This window comes from Hypanus sabinus, chromosome 17 (assembly GCF_030144855.1).
Source record: "Hypanus sabinus isolate sHypSab1 chromosome 17, sHypSab1.hap1, whole genome shotgun sequence".
NCBI lineage: Eukaryota > Metazoa > Chordata > Chondrichthyes > Myliobatiformes > Dasyatidae > Hypanus > Hypanus sabinus.
Window position 1 is genome coordinate 84,986,152 of NC_082722.1, and position 23,126 is coordinate 85,009,277.

Genomic DNA, 23,126 nt, shown 5'->3' on the forward strand with positions numbered 1-23,126 from the left:
GGTGTCTCAGCAGACCCATCTTTTATCTCCACTGACCGGGTATCAGCTATCCATCAACTCCATGTCCATCAAACTGACCGCTCCCTGTTGTCTCCACAGGAATGTTAACGAGCAAAGAAGTGTCCTTGAGCAAAAGATAAATAATCAGTGAAGAAGCCATAATACTAAATCATGTGTGTGTGTGTGCCTCTCTCTCTTATCTGTATCAGATGCCTCTCCCTCTGTTCTCCATCTCTCTCTCTCTCATTAGTAGCATAGTTCACGGGGGGGGGGGGGTCAACTCTGGTCCCCATCTCCATCTGATTTTCTCATCACATATAACAAAAGAAAGATAACTCTTTATCATTAGGATGTAAAAACCTCCAAATTTCTAAAATTCCAGAGTCAACTAAAAAGGAATTTATAAAAGTAGCAGATTTGAAAGTACCTGATTGGGCACAGACCTATCCATCATAGGATTCAGACAACAATTAAAATCTCCATCCATTATTAATATATATTCATTTAAATTGGGAAACGATACAAATAAATGCTTAAGGAATTCGGGATAGTCAGTATTTGTGCATAAATATTAACCGAAACTACTTTGTGGTTATAAAGTAAACCAGTAATTAATAGAAATCTACCATATAGGTCTGAGACTGTATCATAACGAACAAATGAGATCGAGGAGTCTATAAAAATGGAAACACCTTTCACTTTGGTTGATGAGTTAGAATGAAACTGTTGACCTTTCCAAAACCTAAAAAAGCACTGATTATCCTCCTTCCTCACATGAGTCTCCTGTGCAAAAATAATCCAAGCATTCAATCTATGAAAAACTTTAAAAATCTTCTTCCGTTTAATTGGATGATTCAAACCATTCATGTTCCATGAAACAAAATTAATAATATTATCCATTTTCTTTAAATAAACCATACAGTATGTAAAGGGTTAACCATATTGCATAGGAAACTCATGAGTCAGGAAGAGAGAAAAAAGCTTAAAGAGGAATTGGAAATTACGACAATACAGAGATTTTTGCAGTTTCAAATCAGCCCAAATGAAAAAATACTGAACTAAAAATAGCCCCCCACCCAAAAAGACCTGAAACTTGGCCAAATAGACAGCCAGAAAACTATCTAAGAACCTCCCTACCACAATCTCTCTTGAGGGCAAGTCTCAAAATTAAAAAAATTTTTAAAACACCCATAGTCAAAACATTGCAAAAGGAATGCCAAACACATGTTAAGAAAAAAAAACAATTTGCAGACCATTTCAAAAGACAAGGTCTTAAAAATGAAGCAGAAAAAAACAAATAATCACTGGTCAGAATCTTAATAATTTCCAAAAGTGAACAATTAAAAATAATAAAGTAAAATAATAAAGGAAAAAGAAAGGAACTTTAACAAAGAAACATAATAAACATCCGTACGCCAAAGCAAGGTATCAGAAGAATCAGCCCAAGGGCAAAGTTCTATGAACTTAAAATGTCCAAATCTATAAGCTGGTTATTAACTAATAAACCAGATGTATACAAACATAAAGGAATGGTAAATTTATTAAACATCTGAGCTCAAACAATAATCCTCAAGAAATTGTTGTGCATCATCCACAGATTTAAACCATTTAAACGATTGATCAGGCAGAACAACCCTTAGACGAGTGAAGTATAGCAAAGCCAGTCGGAGATTCCTTTGATATAATTCCAACATCACCGATTGAAAACACAATCTTTCTTGCATTACCTCAGGACAATAATCTTCAACCAGACGAAACTTAAGATTTTGATGTTGAATAATTCCTTTCCAACGAGCAATTCGAAGTAAATGCTCCTTAGTATTCACATAGTGAAATTGAAGAATCACAGGGCGTGGTTTTAACTCTTTCGACTGTCTGGGTCTTAACACCCGATGCGCGTGGTCGAGTACTGGAGGGGAGGAAAATACCTCCAAGCCAAAGACCTCCATTAAGAATTGAGAAAAAAATTTAGTAAGATCCCTGCTCTCAATGTCTTCACTGAGTCCTATTATTCGCAAATTCTGTCTGCGACTACAACTCTCCAAATCAATAATCTTGACTTTATACCACTTCAATGTATGAGTGGTCGAAGTTAATTTCTTTTCCAAAGAATTCAATCTGCAATCTCTCTGTTTCCCACCTTCAGTAAGCTCTGAAATTTGTCGCTGCTGTTTTTTGTTCTCCTTTTCAAGTGCTGCCTGTCTACCTTCGTTCTCCTTTAATATTACTTCCAGAACAGCAAACCTTTTATCGAGTTTTTCATCCAAAAGATTCGAGATTGCCTGCAAAGTGAGTTGAGACTGTTTAGGCTGTTCAAAGACAACTTCTTTCTTCCCATTTCCATTACTAGTTTCCTTGCCTTTGGCTAATGCCTTTCTTCCTCTGGTAGTCATTTCGGTCGATTAAAATTCAGAATTCAAGCATATAAAGGTGTTATAAACACTTTGACATATATATATAATAAAAGGATGGTAAGGAAATTAAAAAATGACCAGAGCAGAGCCAAGATGTGACCTACTCCATCTAGCGCCCCCAAGAGAGTCCCCAATGCTATTGCAAAGGAGATAGAATTATGATCACTATCTCCAAAATGCTCTCCCACTGAGAGAATTGACACCTGACTAGGTTCATTTCCCAGTACCAAATCAAGTACAGCTTCTCCTTTTGTAGGCTTCTCTGCATATTGTGTCAAGAAACCTTCCTGAACACACCTAACAAACTCCACCTCATGTAAGCCTCAACCTGTGAGCCAGCCTCCTCTTCCCCAGTCTCCTCAGTTCAGTTCCCAGAGGCACAGGTAGGCTGTTCCCCCACCCCAACAGTACTCAAACAGGAGTACTTATTGTACAGCCACAGGGGTACTCTCTAGTACCTGTCTCTTCCCCTTCCCTCTCCTGATTGTGATCCACTTGTCAGTCTCCCGTAGCCCCAGTGTGACCACCTTCCTATCACCTTCTTGCTCTCCCTGACCAGGCAAAGGTAATCGAGCTGCATCTCCAGTTCCCTAACGCGGTCCCTTAGGAGTTGCAGCTCGACACACAGGGTGCAGATACGGCTGTCCGGTTCAGTTCGGATTTGCGAAAACATCTCTCACTTTACACCTGTGACTGTGTGGCTAAGTACAGCATATACAAGTTTGCTGATGATACCACTATTGTGGGTTGTATCAAAGGTGGTGATGAATCAGCATACAGGAGGGAAATTGAAAACTTGGCTGAGTGGTGTAATAACAACAACCGCTCACTCAACGTCAACAAGACCAAGGAATGAAATGTAGACTTCAGGAGAGGGAAACCAGAGCTCCATGAGCCAGTAATCATCGGAGAATCAGAGGTGGAGAAGGTCAGGAGTTTTAAGTTCCTGTGTGTGAATCCACCCGCCCTAGACCCATCACATAAATAAAATGGTGAAGTAAGCAAAACAGCACCTCTACTTCCTCAGCAGTCCATGGAGATTGGGCATGTCATCGAAAACCTTAGCAAACTTTTATAGGTCTGTGGTGGAAAGTGTGCTGACTGGCTGCATTATGGCCTGGCATGGAAACACCAATGCCTTTGAATGGAAAATCCTACAAAAGGTAGTGGATTTGGCCCTGTACATCATGGGTAAGCCTCCCAACCATTGAGAACATCTACCTGAAATGTTGCCATAGAAAAGCAGCATCCTTCATCAAAGATCCCCACCACCCAGGCCATGCTCTTTTCTCACTACTGCCTTCAGATAGATGGTAAAGGTGCATCAGGATTCACACCACCAGGTTGACGAATGGTTACTATGCCTCAACCATCAGGCTCTTGAACAAAAGGGGTAACTGTGTTAATTTAAGGACTCTTATCTGGTTATTTCATGCTCATTATTTATTCCTATTTATTTATTATCAGAATTTATGCAGTTTACAGTTCCTGATGTTTACAGTTTACATCCTGTTTACAGTTACTGTTCTATAGATTTGCTAAGTCTGAGTCTAGACCTTTGTCAGTCAGAGTTGACCATGGATATTGCATTTCACTGTCTAGATACTCAAGCTGGGCAGTACAATATGGCAATACAAGCTCTTGCCCATGCAGAAAACTCCCCCTTTCCACACACCTGATGAATCCAAAGGAATGGCAGAGACTGATACAGTTTGGTACCAGCAGCATCGCAGGAGTTGCCAGTCAACTTTGAACTCTACGTAAGTCTGCCTTCAGTACTCCAGCTCCAGACTTTCCCCTTGGGGTTTACTCCTGAAGCCTTCCTCATGAGTGGGTATAGCCACAGGGCAGCGAAGGTTTGAGATCTGAGTTTTCCTTCTCCTAGATGAGCTGCCAACCACAGCTGATGAGTCCCATCTGCCAAAGCGACTGGTTTTAAGATACCAGTAACCTGCACTTGCCCTTTCTCCTGTCAGTAGAAACGGTTCCACCAGACTTAGTAGTTCTGCCACATGTGAAGGCCAGATTTGCCAAGTATGCCCACAGAAAAAGAAGCTCAGGGTTGTATGTGATGTCATGCAATGTACAAACGTACTTTTAAATTGACAATGAACTGCAGATTTCATGATCTTTTGAAGGACTCAGCAGACATACAGATATAGCACCTTTAATCAAACACAAAGGCTTCTTGATACACAGGATGGACTGAACTGCTGATTTGGAAAAGGCAAAAGGTGGGGGTGTGTGTTTTATGATAAAACTCTCTGTGGTGCTTAGGCATGACAGTTTTGATGTACTCATGGTCCCCCTGACCTTGAACACCTAATGATCAAATGCCAACAATTCTACTTACCAAAACAGTTCTCCAACATGTTCCTGACCACAGTTTACATTTCACCACTGACCGACTGCAATCAGGCAATTATGGTACTCCATGGTGCCATCTCCAAACAAGAAACAGGCCACCCTGACTCATTTCAACTCATTGTGTGAAAGAGGTGATTGGTGAAAGAGATGATATGGAGTCCAGCTCCTAACTCTTCGTAACTTCTACCATCTGCTACGGGATCCCACCAATAAGCTCATCTTTTCCTCTCCCCCACTTTCTGCTTTCCCTTGTGACTCCCTCGTCCATTCATCCCTCCCTGGCACAGATCCTTGCAAACAAAACAAGTACTACACCTGCCCCTACACCTCCTCCCTCACTACCATTCAGGACCCTAAACAGTCCTTCCAGGTGAGGCGACACTTCACCTGTGAGTGTGTTGGGGTCATCTACTGTGCTTGGAGCTCCTGGTGTGGTCTCCTCTATATTGGTGAGACCCGATGTAGATTAGGAGACCGCTTCACTGAGCACCTATGCGCTGTCCACCAGAAAAAGCGGGATCTCCCAGTGACCACCCATTTTAATTCCACTTCCCATTCCCATTCCCATTCCAACATGTCAATCCATGTCCTCCTCCACTGTCGTGATGAGGCCACACTCAGGTTGGAGGAACAACACTTTATATTGCATCTGGGTAGCCTTCAACCTGGTGGCATGCACATCAATTTCTCAAACTTCGGATAATGCCACACCCACCCCTCCCCACTTCACCATTCCCCACTCTCACCTTATCTTCTTACCTGCCCATCATCTCCCTCTGGTTCTCCCCCTCCCCCCTTCCCTTTCTTCCATGGTCTTCTGTCCTCTCCTTTCAGATTCCCTCTTCTCCAGCCCTGTATCTCTTTCACCAATCAACTTCCCAGCTCTTTATTTCATCCCTCCCCCTCCCAGTTTCACTTACACTCTGTAGTTCTTCCTCTTTTCCCCCCACTTTCTTACTCTGACTCCTCATCTTTTTTCACAGACCAGATGAAGGGTCTCAGCCTGAAAAGTCAATTGTACTCTTTTCCATAGATGCTGCCCGACCTTCTGAGTTCCTCCAGCATTTTGTGCGTGATACATAGATTGACTGTATGTCCACAAAGTAATGTTAGGCACAGGAGCATCTATACACAAGGTGACTGTCAGGAAATGATAAATTAGTGCTGGTTGGGGGTGTGGGGGGGGCGTGTCAGTGGGTGGAGGTGTTGATCAACCTTACTGCTTGGGGAAAGTAACTGTTTTTGAGTCTGGTGATCCTGGTGTAGATGCTACATAATCTCCTCCCTGCTGGGAGTGTAACAAACAGTCCATGAGCAGGGTGGGTGGGATCCTTCATGATGTTACTAGCCCTTTTCTGGTACCTTTCTGTATATATAATGTCCTAAATGGTGGGTAGGCTGGTGTCGGTGATGCGTTCTGTTTGCAGAGCCTTCTGTTACTACTTTACTTCAGCTGTTGACTTGTCTCCCTCTTTACATATGCAAGGTACATTCAGATAAAGAGTTTTCAGCTTCAGCTCTGCACACTTTACTGAAACATATGGGAATACAAGAAAATAGGAGCAGGAGTAGGCCATTCTGTCCCTCAAACCTGTCGCATCACACTCCATGTTTACCTTCTGCTCTTTCCTGTCACTCCTTGAGTTTCATTTTGCTTGTCCCCCATCTTGTGGCAGCACTCATTTCTTTTTTGATATTAACTCTCCATCTCTAAAGCCATGCCTGTGCCACCTCTCTAATTAGTTGGAAGTCCTGTGTACAACAGTTCTGACAATATATATCCTAGCGTTTTGATAGAGAGAGATGGTCATGGAGCTTTTATATTCAGTATTGACTACTAGCCAGGCAGTATTGATTGCTCTTCTTTAACTGCCGGTGAGAAATTGGACGAGTTGCCATCGGGCAGTGATGCAGTAATTCTGGTGAAGGGACTTCCAGTGCTTTAAGGTGGAAATTTCCAGAACTGAGACCCAGTGGCAGTGAAAAGAGAGTGAAAGATCTCCACTGATCTGGGGGTGTGCCTGAAGAAGGTGGTACTCCCACTCATCTGCCATCCTTGACCTCCAGAGATGGTGGATTTGGGACCTGCTGAGCAAGAATTGCAGTGCATTTTTACACATTCAACGACTGTGCGTCAGTGACTGATGAAATCAATACATAGGTTCTTGAGGGATACCCATCAGATGGGCTGTTTTATCCTGCATGGTGTTCATTTCTTGAACAGATTCTGCAGATGATAGCAATCTTGAGCAACACACACAAAATGCTGGAGGAACTCACCAAGTCTGACAGCATCTATGGAGGGGAATTATCAGCTGAAACTTCTTATCAAGAGAGTTGTTGGTGCTGCATCTGCCATGTAAATGATGGAAATGGAATTGAGGAATGGGAAAGGTGTAGTAACACTTATAGGGGTGTATTTTAGACCTAATGGGGAGTGAGAATTGGAGGAGCAAATTTGCAAGGAGATAGCAGATATTTGTAGTAAGCACAGGGTTGTGATTGTGGGAGATTTTAATTTTCCACACAGACTGGGAAGCCCATACTGTAAAAGGGATGGATGGTTTGGAGTTTGTAAAATGTGTATAGGATAGTTTTTTGCAGCAATCCATAGAGGTACTGACTAGAGAAGGGGCAGTGTTGGATCTTCTGTTAGGGAATGAGATAGGTCAGCTGACAGATGTATGTGTTGGGGAGCACTTTGGGTCCAGTGATCACAATAGCATTAGCTTCAATATAATTATGGAGAAGGACAGGACTGGACCTAGAGTTGAGATTTTTGATTGGAGAAAGGCTAACTTTGAGGAGATGCGAAGGGATTTAGAGAGAGTGGATTGGGTCAAGTTGTTTTATGGGAAGGATGTAATAGAGAAATGGAGGTCATTTAGGGTGAAATTATGAGGGTACAGAATCTTTATGTTCCTGTTAGGGTGAAAGGAAAGGTTAAAGGTTTGAGAGCACCATGGTTTTCAAGGGATATTAGAAATTTGGTTCAGAAAAAGAGGGATGTCTACAATAGATATAGGCAGCATGGAGTAAAGGAATTGCTCGAGGAATATAAAGAATGTAAAAGGAATCTTAAGAAAGAGATTAGAAAAGCTAAAAGAAGATACGAGGTTGGTTTGGCAAATAAGGTGAAAGTAAATCTGAAAGGTTTCTACAGTTATATTAAAAGCAAGAGGATAGTGAGGGATAAAATTGGCCCCTTAGAGAATCAGAGTGGACAGCTATGTGTGGAGCCGAAAGAGATGGGGGAGATTTTGAACAATTGCTTTTCTTCGGTATTCACTAAGGAGAAGAATATTGAATTGTGTAAGGTAAGGGAAACAAGTAGGGAAGTTATGAAAGCTATGATGATTAAAGAGGAGGAAGTACTGGTGCTTTTAAGGAATATAAAAGTGGATAAGTCTCCAGGTCCTGACAGGATATTCCCTAGGACCTTGAGGGAAGTTAGTGTGAAAATAGCAGGGGCTCTGATAGAACTATTTCAAATGTCATTAGATACGGGGATGGTGCCGGAGGATTGGCGTATTGCTCATGTGGTTCCATTGTTTAAAAAGGGTTCTAAGAGTAAACCTAGAAATTATAGGCCTGTCAGTTTGTCATCAGTGGTGGGTAAATTAATGGAAGGTATTCTTAGAGATGGTATATATAATTATCTGGATAGACAGGAATAGTCAGCATGGATTTGTGCGTAGAAGGTCATGTTTGACAAATCTTATTGAATTTTTTGAAGAGGTTACGAGGAAAGTTGATGAGGGTAAAGCAGTGGATGTTGTCTATATGGACTTCAGTAAGGCCTTTCACAAGGTTCCACATGGAAGGTTAGTTAGGAAGGTTCAATCGTTAGGTATTAATATTGAAGTAGTAAAATAGATTCAACAGTGGCTGGATGGGAGATTCCAGAGAGTAGTGGTGGATAACTGTTTGTCAGGTTGGAGGCCGGTGACTAGTGGTGTGCCTCAGGGATCTGTACTGGGTCCAATGTTGTTTGTCATATACATTAATGATCTGGATGATGGGGCAGTAAATTGGATTAGTAAATATGCAGGTGATAGTAAGGTAGGTGGCGTTGTGGATAATGAAGTAGGTTTTCAAAGCTTGCAGAAAGATTTAGACCAGTTAGAAGAGTGGGCTGAACAATGGCAGATGGAGTTTAATGCTGATAAGTGTGAACTGCTACATTTTGGTAGGAATAATCCAAATAGGACATACATGGTAAATGGTAGGGCATTGAAGAATGCAGTAGAACAGAGTGATCTAGGAATAATGGTGCATAGTTCCCTGAAGGTGGAATCTCACGTGGATAGGGTGGTGAAGAAAGCATTTGGTATGCTGGCCTTTATAAATCAGAGCATTGAGTATAGGAGTTGGGATGTAATGTTAAAATTATACAAGGCATTGGTAAGGCTGAATTTGGAGTACTGTGTACAGTTCTGGTCACCGAATTATCGGAAAGATGTCAACAAAATAGAGAGTCAGGAGAAGACTTACTAGAATGTTACCTGGGTTTCAGCATCTAAGTTACAGGGAAAGATTGAACAAGTTAGGTCTTTATTCTTTGCAGCGTAGAAGGTTGAGTGGGGTCTTGATAGAGGTATTCAAAATTATGAGGGCGATAGATAGAGTTGACGTGGATAGGCTTTTTCCATTAAGAGTAGGGGAGATTCAAACAAGAGGACATGAGTTGAGACTTAGGGGGCAAAAGTTTAAGGGTAACACGAGGGGGAATTTCTTTACTCAGAGAGTGGTAGCTGTGTGGAATGAGCTTCCAGCAGAAGTGGTAGAGGCAGGTTTGGTATTGTCATTTAAAGTAAAATTGGATTGGGAAATAGACAGAAAAGGAATGGAGGGTTATGGGCTGAGTGCGGGCCAGTGGGACTAGGTGAGAGTAAGTGTTCGGCACGGTCTAGAAAGGTCAAGATGGCCTGTTTTCGTGCTGTAATTGTTATATGGTTCATTATCCAAAATGCCACCTATCTTAGTATCATCTGCATACTTACTAATCCAATTTACCACCCCATCATACAGATACAAAGATCTTTAGGTTCTTACCCATCTGTTTTGGCTCCACAGATTTACCATTCTGGCCTTCCAGAGGACCAATTTTGTCCCTTGTAATCATATTGCTCTTAATATATCTATAGAATCCCTTGGGATTCTCCTTCACCTTGTCTGCTAGAACAACTTCATGCCTTCTTTTAGCTTCCCTGCTTTATTTAAGTTTTCTATACTCCACAAGTACCTCATTTGCTCCTGCTTGCTTATACCTGCTATGCACCTACGATGAGGAACATTATAAGAGTCAGGAGCTCCAAGTACGGAGGGGCAATAACTCTCCAGCAACCAGAGACCAACCATCATGGAGAAGGAGAACCCAATGGACACGTGGAGATCAGGACCATGAGGAACACCTGGCCACCTATTTCTAAGATTTCTAAGTCACTTAAAACAATCTTAGTTTTCTCTACACTTCCTGGCATATTGCTAACATTTTCACAGGGGAATGCTTTAGCAAAATAGGAGTTAAGAGCATTAGCAATGTGCTTCTCTGCATAATTTAATACCCCACTATTATTCTTAATACTTACCTTCCTCCTTGACTTTTCTTTTACTACTAAAGTATTGAAAAAATTTCCTATGGTCACTCTTAGCATTTTTAGCAATATCCTTCTCAACCTGCCTTTGGCCATCTGAATTTCTCTCTTGACTAGCTTTCATCTTTTCATATGCCCTACGGTTAACATCATTACTATTTTTCTATATTCCTTATATTGATGTCTTTTCTTCAATAATTTTTATGTATATCTTTATTCATCCATGTAGTTGATCTATTGTTTTTATTGCTTCTGATCTTGGGTATGAACAATTCCTGCACTGTGTGTATTACCTCTTTAAAATAACCCCACTGTTCCTCATCTGACTCAAACAGTCCCTTCCAGTTTACCTTCTGGGGTTGTTGCCACACCTGCACAAACTTAGCCTTTCTGAAATTCAATTATAATTGCTTTGGTTTATATTGATATACTCTCCCAAAAACTTTGAGACTAACAATGTTATGATCATTTGTTCCTAAAGGCTCAACAACTTCAGTAATTCAAAATTCTATTCTGATTGTTAAAGAACCAAATCTAGACAGGCCTCCCCTCTTGTTGTTGCCTTAATGTACTGGGTCAAAAAACCCATCATTCAATAACTGAATGAATTCACTTTCCTGTAACCCATTAGTCACTATTTCCCACTCAATATTTGGGAAATTAAAGTCCCTCATAAACATAACATCACCCTCAGAACTCAAATGAAATCAAATTAAGTTCTTTGTGTACATACCCAGTAGAGTATTTGGATTATCACAAGGTTCCATACTACAGGCTCTGAACAGAGTTAATATCCCTCACTGATCGCTGGTCACACTCCAACCCTGACCTCAACCCCGGGCACATCACAGACCTGGCCTCAAATGACATCTTAATCTTGACCACTGCCCCAGATCCTGTCTCCTGGACACACACAGGTCCTGACACCTGACCCTGACCACTGACCCACACCCAGGTCTGACCCCTGGTCACACTCCAACCCTGGCCCTGACTACTGGCCTGTAGACTACACCTGGGTCTGACCCCTAGTAACCCACATCTCAACCCTGTCCACTGACCACTCACTGGGGCATCGCTGGCCAACTACGAGGAATGGAACAAACGTGCCCGCTCTCGATGATGACGTAAAGAGGCCGTGGGCGCGCGTTTCGGATTATACATGTGCGCGCCCGGTGGTGACGTCAGTGCGCGGCGGGCGCGCTCCCGAGACAGTGCCGGGATGGAGCAGAGGGCGGCGGTGGGCCCCGGATCGGTAGCGGCGACTTCGGACTCCCGGTCCTCGGCTCCGGGCGCAGGGCCGCCGCGCAACGTGCTGGATCTACCGCCTGAGCTGTTGGTGGAGATCTTCTGCTTCTTGCCCGGGGTCAGTCTGCCCGGCCTGGCCGCCGCCTGCAAGAAATTCCACCAGATCCTCAGCACCGACACCATCTGGAGAAGGCGGTGCCGCGCAGGTCCGGGCAGGCGGGGGAGGAGACAGTCGGGTCCGGACCGCCCGGAGTGGGGAGAGAGGGGTTTTTGGGGAGGGACGTGCTGGGTGGAGGTGGGGAGGGAGGAGTTTTTACAAGTTCAAGTTTAAATGTCATTCACTCCTGCATGAATATAGGCAAACAAAGCAAGATTTGCAGGGGGTGGGGACCGAAGTGAAGAGGCATAGGATGGGGTGGTTAGCGCGTAAGTAGAGACAGCTTGTAGGGAGTTTGTGAGGAAGGATAGGCAGATGATAGAGCAACGATACACTCAACCTGGGAGTTTGCGATTTATCTATTTTAATGCAAGGAATATCATAAGCAAGGGTGATGACTTAAGCGTGGATCAGTACGTGGAACTACGATGTGATCATTGCAGAGACTTGGATGTCTCGGGGGCAGGAATGGCTGCCCAGTGCGCCGGGCCTTAGATGTTTGAAAAATAAACATCGAGGAGCACATAGGGATGCAGATTCTGGAACGGTGCAATAATAACAGGGTTGTTGTGATAGGTGATTTTAACTTTCCTAATATTGACTGACATCTCCTTAGAGCAAGGGGTTTAGATGGGGTGGAATTTGTTAGGTGTGTTCAGGAAGGTTTCCTGAAGCCAACTAGAGGAGAGGCTGTACTTGATCTGGTATTGGGAAATGAACCTGGTCAGGTGGGAGAATATTTTAGAGGTAGTGATCACAACTCTTATTACCTTTACCATAGCGCTGGAGAGGTATAGGAGCAGACAATTTGGGAAAAAAATTTCATTGGGGTAGGAGGAAATATTAGGCAAAACTTCGGAACATAAATTGAGAATAGATGTTCTCAAGGGAAATGCATGGCTGAAATGTGGCAGATGTTCAGCGAACATTTGTTTGGCATTCTGCATAGGTATGTTCCATTGAGGCACCGAAAGGATGGTAGTGTAAAAGAGCCATGGTGTACAAAGGATGTGGAAAATATAGTTAAGAAGAATAACTTACAAAAGGTTCAAGAAACTACATACTATTAGACCTCTAGAAAATTACAAGGGTGCTTGGAAGAAGCACAAGAATGAAATTAGAGCTAGAAGGGGCTGTGAGAAGGGCTTGGTGAGCAGGATTAAGGAAATCCCCAAGGCATTCTCGCGGCTACTTAAGACTCCCGGTCCTCGGCTCCGAGCAAGAGGATGAGCCGGGTGAGAATAGGACCGACCTGCAGCGATAGTGGAAATGTGTGCATGGAGTTGGAGGAGCTAGCAGAGGTACTTGCTGAGTACTCACCAGGGAAAAAGACCTTGGCAATTGTGGGGATGACTTACAGCAAACTGAGTGTATAGACAATAAGAAAAATGATGAGCTGGAGGTTTTGAAGTTAGATAAGTCGGCAGGAGCTAGATGACCTATACCCTGGCTACTGTGAGAAGTGAGGGAGGAGATTGTTGAGCCTCTTGCAATGATCTTTGCATCATCAGTAAAGATGGGAGAAGTACCAGAGGATTGGGGGGGGGGGGGTTGCAAATGCTGTTCCCTTGTTCAAGAAAGGGAGTTGAGCTAACTCAGGAAATTATAGACCAGTGAGTCTGACTTAAGTGATTGGCAATTTGTTGGAGAAGATTCTGAGAGGCAGGATTTATGAACAATTGTCAAGGGCAGGTCGTGCCTTACGACCCTGATTGAATTCTTTGAGGATGTAACAAAACAAATTGATGAAGGTAGAGCAGTGGGTGTAGTGTATATGGATTTCTGTAACACATTTGATAGGGTTCCCCATGCAAAGCTCATTTAGAAAGTAATGAGGCATGGGATCTAAGGAGGCCTTGCTTTGTGGATCCAGAATTGGCTTGAACTCAGAAAGCAAAGGGTGGTTGTAGATGGTTCCTATTCTGCATGGAGGACAGTGTCCAGTGGTGTTCTGCAGGAATCTGTTCTGGGACCTCTCCTCTTTGTGATTTTAATAAATGACATGGATGAGGAAGTAGAAGGGTAGGTTAGTAAGTTTGCTATGACACAAAAGTTTTGGATAGTCCGGGGGTTATCAGAGGTTACAACGGGACGTTGATAGGATGCAGAACTGGGCTGAGAAGTGACAGATGGAGTTCAACCTAGATAAGTGTGAAGTGATTCATTTTGGTAGGTCAAATTTGGAGGCAGAATATAATATTAATGGTAAGACTCTTGGCAGTGTGGAGGATCAGCGAAATCTTGGGGTCCGTGTCCGTAAGTTGCTGCACAGGTTGACAGTGTTATTAAGAAGGCGTATGGTGTGTTGGCTTTCATCAACGGTGGAGATGAGTTCAAGAGCTGTGAGGTAATGTTACAGTTATATAAGACCCAAGTTAGACCCCACTTGGAGTACTGTGTTCAGTTCTGGTCACCTCACTACAGGAAGGATGTGGATACTGTACATAGAGAATAGGTTGAGTGAACTTGGCCTTTTCTCCTTGGAGTGACGGAGGATGAGAGGTGACCTAATAGAGGTGTATAAAATGATTAGAGGCATTGATCGTGTGGATAGTCAGAGGCTTTTTCCCAGGGCTGAAATGGCTAACACGAGGGGGCATAGTTTTAAGGTGCTTGGAAGTAGGTACCGGGGGGATGCTGGGTAAGTTTTTCACACAGATCGTGGTGGGTGCGTGGAATACACTGCACAGCGACAGTGGTAGAGGAGGATACAATAGAGTCTTTTAAGAGATTTGGATAGGTATGTGGAGCTTAGAAAATTAGGGCTATGTGGCAGGGAGATTCTAGGCAGTTTCTAGAGTAGTTTACGTGGGCGGCACAACATTGTGAGCTGAAGGGGCCATGATGTGCTGTAGATTTCTATGTTCTATGTTAATCTGGAGGTAAGGTGTAAAACACAGTATCAATAGTCTCTCACAGCACAAGGCACACAGAGCACATACTGTATAAGACAGCAAGCGAATATAAGATATCAGTACAATACCGTCGCACACTAATATATATTGTCCAAGCCCCATGTTGGGGATTTGGCTGCCAGAGATTGTCCTGGGATGTAACCAGTGGTCGGATGAGGGAAACCAGGCAAGGCATGGATTTCCAGCAGCTCTTTGCTTTACCGATTAAGAGGAAGCTATCTGGCCCATCTAGTCTTTGATCGTGCCACAGTGACCCTTTGACCCATGGATTTGCCTTGATCACTCCCCCAAAAATAATAAGGAAGGAGCAAGCAGAAGGTAACAATACTGAAGGGTCTCGGCCCAAAGCACTGACTGTACAGTCGGCCCTCCATATCCGCGGATTCAACCAACCGCAAATCACAAGAGCCGGGAAGTGCTCTTCCAACACTTGTTGTTCGAGCATGTGCAGACTTATTTTTCTTGTCATTATTCCCTAAACAATGCAGTATAACAACCATTTTACATAGTGTTTACATTGTATTATATATTATAAGTAATCTAGAAATGATTTAAAGTATATGGGAGGATGTGCGTGGGTTATCGTGCATCGGGATTGAAAAAAATCAGAAGTTCTCTTACGTAATTACTGTTACTGTTCTCTTACTGTTGTGCCAATGTTACGTAAGTCGGAACAGGTACATCCGGTATTATTTAGTGTCAGTTAGTCAAATGTTTGTCTTAGTATATAGTATATACTTCACCTTTCTATGCATATAAAACACTTAAGAACGTATGTTTCAGCGCCCGGCTCGGGAACGGAAGTTCTCAGGACTCGGGACATACCGCTCCTGAGTGCGCTCTCCACCGTGCCGGGTTGATGTGGGGTATCAAAAACCCAATAATTAAACCACTGTGTTGCTTAGTAATAATTGTAGCTTTCATCAGGGCAGAGTTTTTCTCACTTTATCCTTTAAAATTGTTCCGATCGTTGACCGATGTAGCCTAACACTTTTCCAATGACCGATGGCGTTTCACCTCTTTCCGGTCGCTTTATTATTTCCACTTTATTTTCAATTGTGATCGTGACTATTTTCGTGAACAGAAACACTGCGCATTCAGAGCTCTGGCACCAGTTCCTAACGTCCTGACTGAGACAGGTTGAATAAGGGACTTGAGCATCTGCGAATTTTGGTATCCATGAGGGGTCCTGGAACCAATCCCCCGCGGATGAGGAGGGCCGACTGTACTGTTTTTCCACTGATGCTGCTTGGCCTGGCCTGCTGAGTTCCTCCAGCATTTTGTGTGTGTTGTTTGGAATTCCAGCATCTGCTGATTTTCTGTTTTTAACAATACATTTCATGGCAGTAGCTCTTAGGTGGTATAACTGTGAGACACTTTCAGACAATTTTAATTTCACCTTTAAACTTTTTATAGAATATGGAGTTTCGGAAAATCAACGGCAACTGGAGACAGTGGGGATCGCTTGCCGTGACTTGTACATTAAACGTAAGTAGTGATCAAATCTCATTTTAAGGACTGGTTCCTCTGAATACTTCCTGAGCCCAATGCAGTTGATATCTTGACATCTTCCAGAGCACGATGAGCATTACCTTGACCTGATTAGTCTAGGACTGTTGTCAGGCTCCTAGTATGGCAGTTGGCTGTCATATCTTTAGAAGCTGATGAGTTAAAAATTTGTTGCTTTCTGTTACATCGGGGGTTGGAGGGACCCTAAATCCTTTGGTCAGTTCTACTAAAACTATCCTCAGTCACCTTCTCGTGTCGAGCTGAGAGGGTGTTTGCATTGTGAGTTCATTGCTGGAGGTGCAGGAGGCTGGTGCTCTCAGCATCTGACGATCAATTCAGTCACCAAGGCAAGGTAGACTAAGTGCTGGGAAATGGGGTGAGTGTAGTTGGGTACAGGATGGTTAGCATAGAGATGGTGTGCTGAATGGCCTGTTACTATTTCATATGATTTGATAGGACACTTTTACTCCAAAAATGTAGCAGAAAATAGCCAGTCTTGCTTGCTTCCATAAGTCACATAGATGTCTAATGTGGCAAAAGGAAACACTTCTCTTTTTGGTTCAGATATTCTCTGAGCTATTGGATGTTGTGATGATAATGCATATGGAACTTCATATCCAAAAGTGTTTCATGGGTTAATGTGTTCCGTTTGGTCCACTTGGTCCATGTAGACAAGTTGTGTCAAATACTTGGTCCCCATGCTGACAGGTTTGTGACTGTATGACTGCAATATGAATGTTATTGTCCAAACTTGTGCTGCCCACACCTGGGAGATAGTAGGGTGCAGTTGCTTCTGCTTTCCACAAAGTTTTGTTTTCTAAGCTTTTGGTTGTAGTGCATGCATTTCTAAGATGTAGTGGCATAGAGAGCCCATGACTTCACTTTGAGTTCAGTTTTATTACAAGTGGTATTGTGGAAGGGTGAATTATTTCAGATCTTCTGTGGTGGAGCTTGTATCGGCTTTTGGAAGAGAATTTCTCAAGGTGCTTGCAAGTGTGCTGAGTTTGTGACTGGAGATGTGGAACAGAGTTCAGTCAAGTCTCATTAACCTGTGTGTTTAGGTGTTGATCCGCGGCTCAAATCGCCAAGGTTCGTCAAGTTGCTTCCTGACTGTGTGAAGGTGGATCACCGGAATGTGTACACTCACTGTATGTACCATGGTTTCATTGGTTAATGAGCACTGCATGGCAGTCATCCTGTTTCACTGCTGTGCATAATGCTACGCTAATGGTAGATGCATGCAGGCAATGAGACGAATTTGGAGCAAGACTTTCCTCTCTCAGATACTGGGCAGGATACCTGGTCTGAAAGAAAGGCACTAACCCTCCAGTCATTGCAGTTGTTCCAAAGGTGCCTTTCTGTACAGCCCACTGTTCCATCAAACTGGCCATTCTCCACCTCTCACTGGGACTTTGAGTGGTAACAGGTCTAAAATGAGGTGGTTGAAGATTGTGATCTTCACTCCTTCCTGTTGGAGCAGGAGAAGGCACTAAGGCATTACAGTGACTTTAATTTCCCTTGAGTTTAAAAATCAGCTTGGCTGCTTTACGCTGAGTGGTTTTAGGGGATTTAGGTTGAGGGAATTGGATTAACTGTTTGTGCCAGCTCTTTTGCTGACCGTTTTCCACTGTGTGTAATTGCAGGAAATCACGCTTTGCTGATTCCTTTATCTCCTAGGATGTGCTGGATGCAGTGTTGTGGTGTGGGTGCTCCCTGCACTATTGTGACAGGGGATACCCAAGGACTGTGCTGGGTGTAACTGAGAAAGATACTGGTGGGGAGAGAGCTCGGTGAACGGGGCAGTGGGGAGAGAGCTCGGTGAACGGGGCAGTGAGGAGAGAGCTCGGTTTACGGGGCGGCGAGGAGAGAGCTCGGTTTACGGGGCGGCGAGGAGAGAGCTCGGTGAACGGGGCGGCGGGGAGAGAGCTCGGTGAACGGGGCGGCGGGGAGAGAGCTCGGTGAACGGGGCGGCAGGGAGAGAGCTGGGTGAACGGGGCGGCGGGGAGAGAGCTGGGTGAACGGGGCGGCGGGGAGAGCTGGGTGAACGGGGCGGCGGGGAGAGAGCTGGGTGAACGGGGCGGCGGGGAGAGAGCTCGGTTTACGGGGCGGCGGGGAGAGAGCTCGGTGAACGGGGCGGCGGGGAGAGAGCTGGGCGAACGGGGCAGCTGGAAGAGAGCTGGGCGAACGGGGCGGCGGGGAGAGAGCTCGGTTTACGGGGCGGCGAGGAGAGAGCTGGGCGAACGGGGCGGCGGGGAGAGAGCTCGGTGAACGGGGCGGCGGGAAGAGAGCTGGGTGAACGGGGCGGCGGAGAGAGAGCTGGGTGAACGGGGCGGCGGGGAGAGAGCTCGGTGAACGGGGCGGCGGGGAGAGAGCTCGGTGAACGGGGCGGCGGGGAGAGAGCTGGGTGAACGGGGCGGCGGGGAGAGAGCTGGGTGAACGGGGCGGCGGGGAGAGAGCTCGGTGAACGGGGCGGCGGGGAGAGAGCTGGGTGAACGGGGCGGAGGGGAGAGAGCTGGGTGAACGGGGCGGCGGGGAGAGAGCTGGGTGAACGGGGCGGCGGGGAGAGAGCTCGGTGAACGGGGCGGCGGGGAGAGAGCTGGGTGAACGGGGCGGCGGAGAGAGAGCTGGGTGAACGGGGCGGCGGGGAGAGAGCTGGGTGAACGGGGCGGCGGGGAGAGAGCTGGATGAACGGGGCGGCGGGGAGAGAGCTCGGTGAACGGGGCGGCGGGAAGAGAGCTGGGTGAACGGGGCGGCGGAGAGAGAGCTGGGTGAACGGGGCGGCGGGGAGAGAGCTCGGTGAACGGGGCGGCGGGGAGAGAGCTCGGTGAACGGGGCGGCGGGGAGAGAGCTGGGTGAACGGGGCGGCGGGGAGAGAGCTGGGTGAACGGGGCGGCGGGGAGAGAGCTCGGTGAACGGGGCGGCGGGGAGAGAGCTGGGTGAACGGGGCGGCGGGGAGAGAGCTGGGTGAACGGGGCGGCGGGGAGAGAGCTGGGTGAACGGGGCGGCGGGGAGAGAGCTCGGTGAACGGGGCGGCGGGGAGAGAGCTGGGTGAACGGGGCGGCGGAGAGAGAGCTGGGTGAACGGGGCGGCGGAGAGAGAGCTCGGTGAACGGGGCGGCGGGGAGAGAGATGGGTGAACGGGGCGGCGGGGAGAGAGATAGGTGAACGGGGCGGCGGGGAGAGAGCTGGGTGAACGGGGCGGCGGAGAGAGAGCTGGGTGAACGGGGCGGCGGGGAGAGAGCTGGGTGAACGGGGAGGCGGGGAGAGAGATGGGCGAACGGGGCGGCTGGGAGAGAGCTCAGCGAACGGGGCGGCTGGAAGAGAGCTGGGCGAACGGGGCGGCGGGGAGAGAGATGGGTGAACGGGCGGCGGAGAGAGAGATGGGTGAACGGGCGGCGGGGAGAGAGCTCGGTGAACGGGGCGGCGGGGAGTGAGCTGGGTGAACGGGGCGGCGGGGAGAGAGATGGGTGAACGGGGCGGAGGGGAGAGAGCTCGGTGAACAGGCGGCGGGGAGAGAGCTCGGTGAACGGGGCGGCGGGGAGAGAGCTCGGTGAACGGGGCGGCGGGAAGAGAGCTGGGTGAACGGGGCGGCGGAGAGAGAGCTGGGTGAACGGGGCGGCGGGGAGAGAGCTCGGTGAACGGGGCGTCGGGGAGAGAGCTCGGTGAACGGGGCGGCGGGGAGAGAGCTGGGTGAACGGGGCGGCGGGGAGAGAGCTGGGTGAACGGGGCGGCGGGGAGAGAGCTCGGTGAACGGGGCGGCGGGGAGAGAGCTGGGTGAACGGGGCGGCGGGGAGAGAGCTGGGTGAACGGGGCGGCGGGGAGAGAGCTCGGTGAACGGGGCGGCGGGGAGAGAGCTGGGTGAACGGGGCGGCGGAGAGAGAGCTGGGTGAACGGGGCGGCGGAGAGAGAGCTCGGTGAACGGGGCGGCGGGGAGAGAGATGGGTGAACGGGGCGGCGGGGAGAGAGATAGGTGAACGGGGCGGCGGGGAGAGAGCTGGGTGAACGGGGCGGCGGAGAGAGAGCTGGGTGAACGGGGCGGCGGGGAGAGAGCTGGGTGAACGGGGAGGCGGGGAGAGAGATGGGCGAACGGGGCGGCTGGGAGAGAGCTCAGCGAACGGGGCGGCTGGAAGAGAGCTGGGCGAACGGGGCGGCGGGGAGAGAGATGGGTGAACGGGCGGCGGAGAGAGAGATGGGTGAACGGGCGGCGGGGAGAGAGCTCGGTGAACGGGGCGGCGGGGAGTGAGCTGGGTGAACGGGGCGGCGGGGAGAGAGATGGGTGAACGGGGCGGAGGGGAGAGAGCTCGGTGAACGGGCGGCGGGGAGAGAGCTCGGTGAACGGGGCGGCGGGGAGAGAAATTTGTGAACGGGGCGGCGGGGAGAGAGATGGTTGAACGGGGAGGCGGGGAGAGAGCTGGGTGAACGGGGCGGCGGGGAGAGAGCTGGGTGAACGGGGTGGCGGGGAGAGAGCTGGGTGAACGGGGCGGCGGGGAGAGAGCTGGGTGAACTTGGCGGGGAGAGAGCTCGGTGAACGGGGCGGCGGGGAGAGAGCTCGGTGAACGGGGCGGCGGGGAGAGAGCTGGGTGAACGGGGCGGCGGGGAGAGAGCTCGGTGAACGGGGCGGCGGGGAGAGAGCTCGGTGAACGGGGCGGCGGGGAGAGAGCTGGGTGAACGGGGCGGCAGAGAGAGAGCTGGGTGAACGGGGCGGCGGAGAGAGAGCTTGGTGAACGGGGCGGCGGGGAGAGAGATGGGTGAACGGGGCGGCGGGGAGAGAGATAGGTGAACGGGGCGGCGGGGAGAGAGCTGGGTGAACGGGGCGGCGGAGAGAGAGCTGGGTGAACGGGGCGGCGGGGAGAGAGCTGGGTGAACGGGGAGGCGGGGAGAGAGATGGGCGAACGGGGCGGCTGGGAGAGAGCTCGGCGAACGGGGCGGCTGGAAGAGAGCTGGGCGAACGGGGCGGCGGGGAGAGAGATGGGTGAACGGGCGGCGGAGAGAGAGATGGGTGAACGGGCGGCGGGGAGAGAGCTCGGTGAACGGGGCGGCGGGGAGTGAGCTGGGTGAACGGGGCGGCGGGGAGAGAGATGGGTGAACGGGGCGGAGGGGAGAGAGCTCGGTGAACGGGCGGCGGGGAGAGAGCTCAGTGAACGGGGCGGCGGGGAGAGAGATTTGTGAACGGGGCGGCGGGGAGAGAGATGGTTGAACGGGGAGGCGGGGAGAGAGCTGGGTGAACGGGGCGGCGGGGAGAGAGCTGGGTGAACGGGGTGGCGGGGAGAGAGCTGGGTGAACGGGGCGGCGGGGAGAGAGCTGGGTGAACTTGGCGGGGAGAGAGCTCGGTGAACGGGGCGGCGGGGAGAGAGCTCGGTGAACGGGGCGGCGGGGAGAGAGCTGGGTGAACGGGGCGGCAGGGAGAGAGCTGGGTGAACGGGGCGGCGGGGAGAGAGCTGGGTGAACGGGGCGGCGGGGAGAGCTGGGTGAACGGGGCGGCGGGGAGAGAGCTGGGTGAACTTGGCGGGGAGAGAGCTCGGTGAACGGGGCGGCGGGGAGAGAGCTCGGTGAACGGGGCGGCGGGGAGAGAGCTGGGTGAACGGGGCGGCGGGAAGAGAGCTGGGTGAACGGGGCGGCGGGGAGAGAGCTGGGTGAACGGGGTGGCGGGGAGAGAGCTGGGTGAACGGGGCGGCGGGGAGAGAGCTGGGTGAACGGGGCGGCGGGGAGAGCTGGGTGAACGGGGCGGCGGGGAGAGAGCTGGGTGAACGGGGCGGCGGGGAGAGAGCTCGGTGAACGGGGCGGCGGGGAGAGAGCTGGGTGAACGGGGCGGCGGGGAGAGAGCTCGGTGAACTTGGCATTGCAAGTAAATTGGGTGCAGCTTGACACTCTCTATCAGCAGGCTGTTGAAGATCTTTGTGCCTTGTAGTCTTCCCAGATGGCAAGGAGCAAGAGGAATCAAATTCAAAATAAATCCATTATCAAAGTGCGTATATATTATCAAACAGATTCGTTTTCTTGCAGGAATTTATAGGAAATATACAGAAATTAAAAAATTTCCTTTAAACTGTACATAAACAAAAGACTGACAACCAATGTGCGAAAGAGGATAGACTGTGCAAATAAAAAAAATACTGAGAACAATTTGAAAAGAGTGAATCTGTGGGTTGTATTATGAGTGGTGATTGAAGTTACCCACACTAGGCCTGTCTTCAGCCAGTCAGGTTTGCTGAAAGACTCGTTGGGTAATAAGTGCTGTGTGATTGGATGAGGAATTGGTGATGTGCTCCCATTGCCAAGCAACAGTGCATCCTGCAGAACTTTGAAGATTTAAGCTGCATCCTGTCATATGGTAACTGTTGAAGTTGAATTAAATTCTTAGTGATACTAAACCTTAAACTTCCTGGCAGCTTTGCGCAGAAATAACCATTAGTCCAATTAACAGCACAGAAGGCATAACCCAGGGCTGAGGGCCTGAACTAATCTGCACAGAGCTTGATGCCTGTGACAAAATCCCACTTCACTGACGGTGCCAATGACACCTGATTCTCGTGCATTGCTCCTTGCTGGCTCCAGTTAGTAATATTTGACCTGGTGCATCATAGGTTTGGTGAGTTCTGGGGCCACTCTTTTGTGTTTCAGTGCTGCATCCGTACCGGAATATCCTGGGCTTGTGGCAGCCAGACATTGGACCATATGGAGGGCTACTCAATGTCCTTGTAAGTACATGATTTCACATCTTGATCATCCAGTTCTTGATTTCAATCGCAATTCTTTCAGAATCAGTTGAATTTTATTGTAAGTTTTATTGTTTCTTTATAGAACATTGACCAGCACAGCTTAGTACAGACCTTTTGACTCATAATGTGCTATAGGATCAATCTAACCCTTCCCACTTATACAGCCCTCATCCATGTGCCTACCTCCCTAATGTATTTGCTTTT

At 48.2% G+C, this 23,126-nt stretch overlaps 1 protein-coding gene across 3 annotated transcripts in view; it reads left to right on the forward strand.

Moving 5' to 3' along the window:
- The first annotated feature begins 11,576 nt into the window (after positions 1-11,576).
- fbxo31 (F-box protein 31) overlaps positions 11,577-23,126 on the forward strand; it is a 41,753-nt gene continuing 30,203 nt past the window's right edge. The window contains exons 1-4 of one of the 3 annotated variants that reach the window (XM_059993386.1): positions 11,577-11,829; positions 16,112-16,183; positions 17,266-17,352; positions 22,825-22,901. In XM_059993386.1, coding sequence (XP_059849369.1) covers positions 11,598-11,829; positions 16,112-16,183; positions 17,266-17,352; positions 22,825-22,901 — 468 coding nt within the window. In that variant the 5' untranslated portion in view covers positions 11,577-11,597. The remainder of the gene's footprint in view (positions 11,830-16,111; positions 16,184-17,265; positions 17,353-22,824; positions 22,902-23,126) is intronic. The other 2 variants (XM_059993387.1, XM_059993388.1) reach the window with 2 other exon arrangements.